The 9,322-nt window shown below is 38.5% G+C and overlaps 1 protein-coding gene across 2 annotated transcripts in view; it reads right to left on the bottom strand.

The window, feature by feature from the left end:
- The window catches only part of ZFP91 (ZFP91 zinc finger protein, atypical E3 ubiquitin ligase), a 41,672-nt gene extending 32,733 nt beyond the window's left edge, over positions 1–8,939 (bottom strand). Inside the window, exons 1-2 of one of the 2 annotated variants that reach the window (XM_028111392.2) lie at positions 8,474–8,939; positions 3,147–3,175 (exon numbers count right to left, since the gene is read on the bottom strand). In XM_028111392.2, coding sequence (XP_027967193.1) covers positions 3,147–3,175; positions 8,474–8,823 — 379 coding nt within the window. In that variant the 5' untranslated portion in view covers positions 8,824–8,939. The remainder of the gene's footprint in view (positions 1–3,146; positions 3,176–8,473) is intronic. The other variant, XM_028111391.2, reaches the window with a different exon arrangement.
- Positions 8,940–9,322: the final 383 nt, after the last annotated feature.

Genomic DNA, 9,322 nt, shown 5'->3' on the forward strand with positions numbered 1-9,322 from the left:
CATTATTCCACGAAACACGTGAAACTCACTTTAGTAAACATTAAGATATTATAGTCTCCCTTTTTAGTAAGGCTTTATCTTGCACAGTTTTAGTTGGAGGTTTGAAAGTGAAAGAAAATTAGTGGATAAGGTAACACTAGAATTACTAATAACTACACTGAGACATAATCGCTATACTTCATTACTGTATTAGTTGAAAACAGAGAACAGAACGAAAACATAAAGCCAAGTTAAAAAGGACCCTGCCGGGGGCGCCTGGGTGGCTCAGTTGTTAAGTGGCTGCCTTCGACTCAGGTCATGATCCCAGGGTCCTGGGATCGAGCCCCACATCGGGTTCCCTGCTCTGCGAGAAGCCTGCTTCTCCCTTTCCCACTCCCCCTGCTTGTGTTCCCTCTCTCGCTGTGTCTCTGTCAAATGAATAAATAAAATCTTTTAAAAAAAAAGACCCTGCCAGGCTCCACCTCTCAAAATTTCTGCTAACACTCTTGGAAGCCCCACTGTGATGATGATAATCCTCTGGCAGTGGTAAACTAAGTTTTCATGTTTCAAGTTTTCCCCTTTTTGCTTCTTCTGTGTGGGATGCTCTTCATCTGGCTATTTGCATATATTCAGGTCTCAGCTCAAATGTCACCTTCTCAAAAGAGGTCTTCCCTTGACATCTTAACTTCATCAAACACTTTATCACATTATTTTAATCAAGTGTTTCATTGCACTGATTTGATTATCGGCACAATCTAGTACCTAGAATAGTGCTGGACACATGGTGGGGTGCTCAACAATTACTTGTTTAATGAATTAATAAACACTATCTTTGCAAATTTCCACTTGTTTTTATATATACCCATCAGGATTAAATAAATATAGCAAGAACAGGGACCACTATTACTTCAGTGTGAAGAATGAACATGGCACTTTGCAACTTAATAATTTTAAAACAACAGCAAGTTGCTTTTTGTGTGTGTGCAAAATTATTTGTTCAAACATGTCAAAGGTTCTTATTTTTGACTGAAGGAAAGTATATTTCAAGTCATTTGGAGTAAATAAGAACAATCCTGAAAACAAAACAATCCTGAAAACATCTTGTCAATATTCATGAAACAGAGAGCTAGTAGTACCTCTAGAAAATATCAAAACCTGTTCAAAGTTTTTAAAAAAACCTCAACCTCTGAAACAAGTACAAGTTACTTCAGTTAAAATTCAGCAGACTGAACATGAAAACTACTCCTGAGTAACAGAACAACTTTCTGAGAAGTGACAAGAAAAAGGGAAAGAATTGAGGTGAATTCTAAATATTACAGAGCACAGGGAAAAGTGACCATCACAGCCTCCATTTCTTTATTTCCTGATCTAGTTGTTTAAATGTATGTAAGAATCAGTTCTTATGTACCTATTTACTACTCAAAGTTGAACAGCTACCATAATAGATAAACCAAGAGATGAAGATGGGAGTTGGAGAGTTTTTTTTCAAAATTTTACAAACAGCTACCTTTTACTACGTGTTCACTGGATTCCAGGTACTGAATTTGCAATAAAAGGCAGAACTTGAATTCAAACCCTGAGCTCTAACTCTAGATCCAGAGCATTTAACAAGTGAATTAGAGCGGGATTGATTTTGAAACCGAGGTTACCCAGAATGGAGTTGTGATCTCGCCACAGCTGCACAACTACCTAACAAGCCAACTTTTCTGGTTTAAGACAGCTACACAAAGAGCAATTAATTTATCTCCAACAGGGATTCAAAATTTCCACCACATCCTCCAAGTTCTCCTCAAGGCAACCCAAGTAATTTCTTTATACATACTCTTTAGACACGTGAAGTACTCTTAGCTTATAAAGGCAGGTTGGGGGTTTTGTCTTTTGTTTTAATAAAAACTGCTCTGGTACTTGACTGCCACCTGTCTCTACATTTTCACATCATAACATTTCAAAATGATCTCTGAATAAGGAGCACAAGACCTTCCATGCTTGGCAGACATACCCTATTTTTCAAGCAACAGCAGCAACAAAACCGAAAATCTGCTAGACAAATTAGTCATGCAAAGTTTTCTACATAAAAAATTTGTCTAGAACAAATACTTCTGCCTGGTAAACTATGAAATACTAGCCTCAGATTCTAAAATTCAGAGAAAAAAGAAAACTGATCACTGATAGCTAATTATTTACAAAGCAGCCACCAATTCAAGTTACTGGTTCCTAACCACAGTATCATTCTTCTAAGTAGCGTAAAATCCAGGTTTTAAACTTGCCTTATACATGTTATATATATTTTACATATTCTCAAAGCATTCTTTGTGAAGAGAAAAATCTTAATTTTTTATATATAAACACATGCACATATATAATAAATTGGCCAACCCTCAGTTATTAAGTAGATTTCTGTCAGACATAATAAATGAAATATGCTTAGGAGTATATCTATTCAAGTTGTAAAAAGGGTGCTGCATATTAGAATTTAGCATCAAGAAATGTAGCCAATAACTAGAAAATATAGCATTTTTTATACGAATATATTTTATATGAATAATGAATGAGCAACTGGTCCAGCATATTAGGGGCAATTTTAATAACCCAAACTGCAAAGCCAGAATGAAATCTTTTTAAAGAAATGTTTAAAAAGAAAAAGGTAGACATTAGCTTTCCTTCGTAATCCTGATAAGCAGAAGACCACCTTTAATACATATATTTGTTTTGGTAAAACTCTTTAAAGAGAAACCACCAAATGATCCCATTTAATTATTCACCAGGCTGAAATCTCAGAACACATTTCTTCCCGCATTCTCCAAACTGCATTTATAATTTGAGTCTCTACCAGTACTAAGATTTTGTCTACACTTTACTGTGTTGTGTATCATTCCTCTCCTTGTTACTTTACTAAAAATAGCTAAAAACAAATTGTAATAAATTAACATTAAATAATCTGATTTCCCATCATTAGGTTTCCAAATAATGCCAAAATGTTTCACCAGCCCAAACTATTAGCCAAACAGGTTCTAACTATATCAATTATTTTTTTTTTTTACTAAATGAAGGTCACTTTTAAATGGGAATGATCTGAATTATCAGGCTGAAGCTTATTCTATTTCCTATCAGATCGTAAAGTTATCAGTGTTAATATACATGACAGATTAAGAATGACCAAGTCTTACCTTTGTCAGTTGTCACTTTGTCTACACATCTGAAAGAAATGAGAACCAAACATTAAATAAACAATCTTGCATACTTTCCTAAAACACAGATATTTATCTCTTTCAGGTTCATCTTCAGAGTGATACAGAAAGCATCTAGAGTAGTGTGGTAAATAAACTTTCTGCAGTGATGAAAATATTCTGTATCTGCACTGTCTAATATGATAGTCATGTGTTGCTACTGAGTGCTTGAAATAGCTTGTTTGTAATTGAGGAAGTGAATTTTTAATTTTAATTAATGTAAATTTAAGTAGATACCATGCAGCTATCAAAGCTTACAGCATACAACTAGAGTATCATTCAAAAAGTTTTTAACTGTAAAAAAAATTAATACAAAGAAAATATTACTAATTTTGTTATATTAAGTGGTTATATAAGAAAATGTCCTTGTTTTACTAAATGCAGTAACTAGGGGTGAAATAATGTTTGAGATTTCCTCTAAAATACTTCAGCAAAAAAAAATAAATAAATAAAAATAAATTAAAAAAATAAAAAGAGGCAAAGGGAGATAAAGATAACAAGCATGGCAAAATCTTGATAACTGCTAAATCTAGTGGTAAATATTGGGCATTTCACTGTACTATTTTTTCTACTTTGTGTGTACTTGACAATTTTCATAATAAAAATTTAATGAACCTAACAGAAAACCCCAAATTATTATTTGTTATACCCAAGTCAAAAAAATCTATTTCTATAAAGGCAATAGACTGGACCTCAGAAATTAATATAACTTGTACTTTACAAATTAGCAACAGTGAAGAGTCTAATGTTGTAACAGTTATAAACTGTTAAAAAATGTTGTCATGTTTTTAATTTGGTAACATTCCTTTCATTCCTAACTAAGCACAGTATAATGAACCTCTATGCTGGAGTCATTACCCAAATTCAAAAGTCCACAGGTCCTGGATCTTTACTATAAAGATGTCACATGGTATCTCTGAGCTAGTACAAAGTTTTTTTGTTTTTGTTTTTTGTTTTTTTGAAAGTAAACCTGATGTAAATGAGGACTGTTATGTCATAAAGAATATCCAAACAGAGAAGCAATGTAATACAAATTCGTTCTCTTTAGAAAAAATAGCTGTCATTTTCTCATCCCACTTTTTAAAAAGCTGGGTATTACTTTATTTTAAATTATATCATCAACGTCCCAAATAATAATTAACACAAGACAACTCTAAAGAGAAATACAGATGTAATACCTAAATTTTGAAACATTACACAATAAACTTCCCTCCAAAAACCTTTTGGAACGGGAAGATGTTTCTTTACCATACTGATTGCCCTGGGAGGAAAAGCCAGAATTTTAAACTTATACAACTGTAACTTTCTCCAAAGAGCCACAAAAGTTGTTTCAATTCAGAATATTACTGCCTTTTCATTCTCACTATCCATGACATTCACTTTTTCCATACAAAATGATATAGCAAGAAAGTGTCATCTGAAGCTTTATTATTATTTTACCTTAAGAAAAAAATAAAGCAAAAATGGAGTTCCATATCCCAGAAAATAGAGCAATATTCAGGAACCCACCTGAACTTATAGAAGTATCTCTAAGAATATGCAGTTTTAGCCAATAGGGTTACTCAATACCTAAATTAGAAGTTTAAAAAAGTATTTATTGAAGTTTTATATGAAATGCATTGGATATGAAATGCAGAGGACTTATTATCATGGTAGAATGAAAAGAAGCCTTTTTGCAATGTAAACTAGTCTTAGTCTAACAATTAGTTTCCGTATTAGTAGAAAGCCTGGGTGTTTTAACTTTATGAATCAGAAAAAAATTGGTACTATATATACTGAAAATTAGACATGTATATAAACATCTGCATTTAAAATGTAAGAATCTGGGGGCGCCTGGGTGGCTCAGTCATTAAGCGTCTGCCTTCGGCTCAGGTCATGATCCCGGGGTCCTGGGATCGAGCCCCACATCGGGCTCCCTGCTCGGCACGAAGCCTGCTTCTCCCTCTCCCACTCCCCCTGCCTGTGTTCCTGCTCTTGCTCTCTCTCTGTGAAATAAATAAATAAAATCTTTAAAAAAAAAAAATAAATAAAATATAAGAATCTGAACTCGAGTTTATGGACGAAAATACAGTAAATGATGAGCCTAATTCTTAAGTAGTACTGATAGATATAACCTTTCTTCAAATTTGGTTTCTTTCCTTGTAACTGGCTTTAAGTTTTATTTTAAAATTATTTTAGCATTTAACTTTATGCCTTTCTCTTGAGCAAATTGCACTAAAAAATTATTTCCTTTCACAAGGATTTCCTGCTCTTTTCATTAACTTTTCAATGTTTCAATGCAAATGAAAATGTTATAAACATAAATGTGTATAAAAATTGTAACTTAATTATCATTTATACACATTTATGCTTGTAACAAATCATAAATTACCAGTTACAGATAAAGACACAGATTTAAAGAACTTAAGTGACTTGCCTGGGGTCACTCATTTAGTAGAAAGCTGAGACCTGAAACTTTCGGACTGTACAGTCCAATGCTTTTTCCACTGCACTACTTTGCCTTCTAGCAGAAAGAGGTTTCAATCAATCCAAATTTCTGTATTTACTGACCTTTTAAAGTACTGTACATTTTGCTGTCTCTTCAATCAAGAGAAACAAATGTAGGTGAAACAGCCATTACTGAGAACTTATAGGAGGAAATGGTGGGATATGGTAAAAGAACCTGAATAGAACAAGTAATTAAGATAGAAATAAATCTCTTACTTCCTTTTTTAAAAGGGTCACATGTTGTTAGGAATATACAGGTCAGAAGGTACTTGACCAAGACTCAGTAAACTGATACTCAAAATCTCATGAAATGTCTTAAAGTATTAAATTTCTTACTTAAAGTTTATCACTCTGAAAATCTGTAAACCATGCGTACATTTGACAAACCTCCACTAATCAATTCATCTTCCCCTCATACTGCAAGGTCCTTGAAGACTAGGGCCATGTCTCATTTACCTTTATAAAACCTATCACACAACAGCACCAGGCCCAGTTACTGCTCAATCATGATTTCCAGGGCATGCAGTAAATTAAAAATGTGTAACAAATAAATTATCACTTAAAATTTAACAATCTGATCAAAACTGTGTAACTTAAAATACATAATAAAGAGACAGTTCTGAGGCTAAGAGAAGGCAAAAGAACACTACTATCTTTCATGATATTGGATGTGAGAGGGAGGGACACTAAGAATTAAGACTGTATTTCTCTCCCCACAGGGAATAACATGGAGAAAAAATTGAAGGGATTTAATTAAGTCATCTTCATCCAAGTTCAACTGTTTTAACATTTATATTGTAGAAATAAAAACTCATAAGTACTTTTTTGCCAAGAGTTAGTAAAAAAAACCCCACAAAACATGAAGTGGAAAAAACTACCACACTAGGTGTCATTATCTTAAAATATCATTTCTATAAGTAAACTGGTAGAACAGTGGGAGGGAAATGTGGCAAGGAAACCTAGGTATATTTAACTCTCAAATGGGTAGATGAGGATGGAAGGGCATTTAAAAAATATATTGTTATTAACCTTCCCAGGTATGGCAATAGAAATAAATGAAAAAAATTCTGCAGCGTTTACATGAAAATCGCTACACACCACTTATACCTCTATCATTCCATTACCACTCAAAACAATAATTTTTAACAAATATTGTATGTACTACGTGCCAGGCTTTGTTAAGTGCTTCACATGCTATATTTAATTCTAACTAATTCATCTCATAAGGATTAACATTATTTCCTACAGATAATGAAACTAAGGCATATACAGTTTAACAAATTTGTTCAAGGAATTTAACCCAAGTAAGGGTAATGACAGCTCTTTTCAAATTGGTAAAATGAAATATAGAATCTTAAAATTTTTGTGACTGTGAAATTCATCTATAGCAATTAGAATCCTAATTGCAGCCAAGTGATTTGTAAGTACAGATCTTTGTTGTCCACAGAACTGTAGTCACACAATAAATTCTCTAAATTATATTAACTTCAATAACATTCAAAAATTTGAAGCACATCTAATACCGCAATATGATACCTTTGGATTTTCTCTTCTTCTAAGGCAAGCAAATCACAGACTTAATTCTTAACTTTGGAACAGGAGTGTTTCAAGTTTTAAATTTGGTATAAGCCAAATCTTGGCATAATCTCTATGGGAGGGGACCCTTAAAACTGTGATTCCCCCACTCCAATTTGTCCTTTTATCAATTTTTTTCACTTGAAAGTCAAAAGACACAAACGATGTTTTCAGTAACGAATTCAATGACTAATATGATTAATTTCTACAATTTACAAACACATGCACTTCAGTATTTTCAACAGAGGAACATTTTAATACTAACAATTTAAAATATGTATGTATGTTCCCGGGCGCCTGGGTGGCTCAGATGGTTGAGCGTCTGCCTTCAGCTCAGGTCGTGATCCCAGGGTCCTGGGATCAAGTCCCGCATGGGGCTCCCTGCTCCTTGGGAGCCTGCTTCTCCCTCTGCTTCTCTGTATCCCTCTCTCTGTCTCTCATGAATAAATAAAAATAAAATATGTATGTTCCTAGTCCCTCCATTATCTCTAGGTAATAAAGTAATTCCTTTCAGAGTAGCCTAAGTTTTAAGAACGAAGTTCCTACATTAAAACATAAGCACAAGCAGACAAGCAAAAACTAAAAAAACAAAAAAACACTAAAAAATACCCAGCTAATCCTGTTGTATGAACGACTACACTTAAAATTGGCAGAGCTACGTTTTACACTAAGTACCAGATTTCTAGAACAGGTGAAACGTGATGTGAAAATTTAGCAGAGTGGAAAAAGCTATATGAAGCTACTAGTACAACTAGCCCTTGAGCTAATTAATGGGGGGTGGGAGGGAGACACACACTTTTGAAGGCTAGGATGGTGTTGTTGATTTCCTAATGGGGATGTGATGTAATACCGGAGAGCCGCCGTACGAGGGGAAGGGACAGGCTGACAAAGGGAGTGCAGATGCCAGAGTGCGGGCGAAGCCTGCGGCGGCAGGAAAGAATACGGTCACTAAGGAGCGAAAGAGGTGTATCCCACAAAGAACGACTTCAGGGAGAGGGGAAGTGGCCCCACAGTCAGAGGACACGGGGGGAGGGCCAAAGAGCAGCGACAAGACAGGAGCAGGGGAGCGGCGTGACATCTGGCGTGCGAGCGGCAGGGGGCAGAGCAGGCAGGATGTCACGTGGAGTGGGCGCTACGGGAGCCGAGAGGGTTGCGTGCGGACAGAGGGGGGTCTTTCCCACCGCCTGAAAGACTGCGTTACTCACAGGAGTCGCGGACTCTTCTTGCCCTGAGCTGGAGACGGGGGCTTCGCGGCCTGGGACTGCTGCCCTGGGGCGTCGGGAGGCCTGGCGCTGGGGCTGCTCCTCCGCCGGCGGGGATACTCGGCCTTCCTCCGGCGAGACACAGCGGCGGCGGCGGCGGCCGCAGCGGCCCGGCCCCGGTCCCGACCTCCCCTCAGCACGCGGCTGCTAGTGGTCCCCGCAGGCGCCGCCGCCGCCGCCGCCTCAGGGGGCCGTTGTTGGGGCTCCTCTGGAGCCGCCCTGGCCGCCGCCGCCTCTCCCCCTTCCTGGTCCTGCTGCTCCGGGGGTCTCGGCTCTTCCGTCTCCCCCGGCATCGGGGCTCGTCCGTCCCCCACCCCCTCGTCCCAGGCGGCGGAGGCGGAGGCGGCGGCGGCCGCGGCGCTACTCCCCCCGCCCCCTTTGCCTCCCGGAGCGTCCGGCTCAATCTCACTCTGCGCTCCTCTTTCCCCCCCCTCCCCTCTGCCCGGCTCCGAGGGCGCCCCCCCCGCCCCCTGCCACTCAAGGCCCGCTACCGCTGGCGGCGCGCGCGCGCTCGCCACAGACGTTCAGCGGACCAATCAGAGAGGAGGGACGGCTTCTTCGCCCTGCCCCTCGTGGTCTCTCACGCAGCGACGTCCCGGGTTCCCTCCCCCACCCCTTCCTTCGACCAATCAGGAAACGGCTCTAAGGGAGCGCGCGAGGTTTCCTTCCCCGCGCACCCGTTCTCACCGTTAAACGGCTGCGTCTCGCGACAATCCTAAAGTGACCTTCCTCCACCCCCACCCCCCGCGCCACGAGCTCAACGCGCGCTAGGAGCAGTGGGAGGAGCAGGTC

Source organism: Eumetopias jubatus, unplaced genomic scaffold (assembly GCF_037043125.1).
Source record: "Eumetopias jubatus isolate StellerSeaLion01/CBP00866 unplaced genomic scaffold, mEumJub1_p1.0 scaffold_13, whole genome shotgun sequence".
NCBI lineage: Eukaryota > Metazoa > Chordata > Mammalia > Carnivora > Otariidae > Eumetopias > Eumetopias jubatus.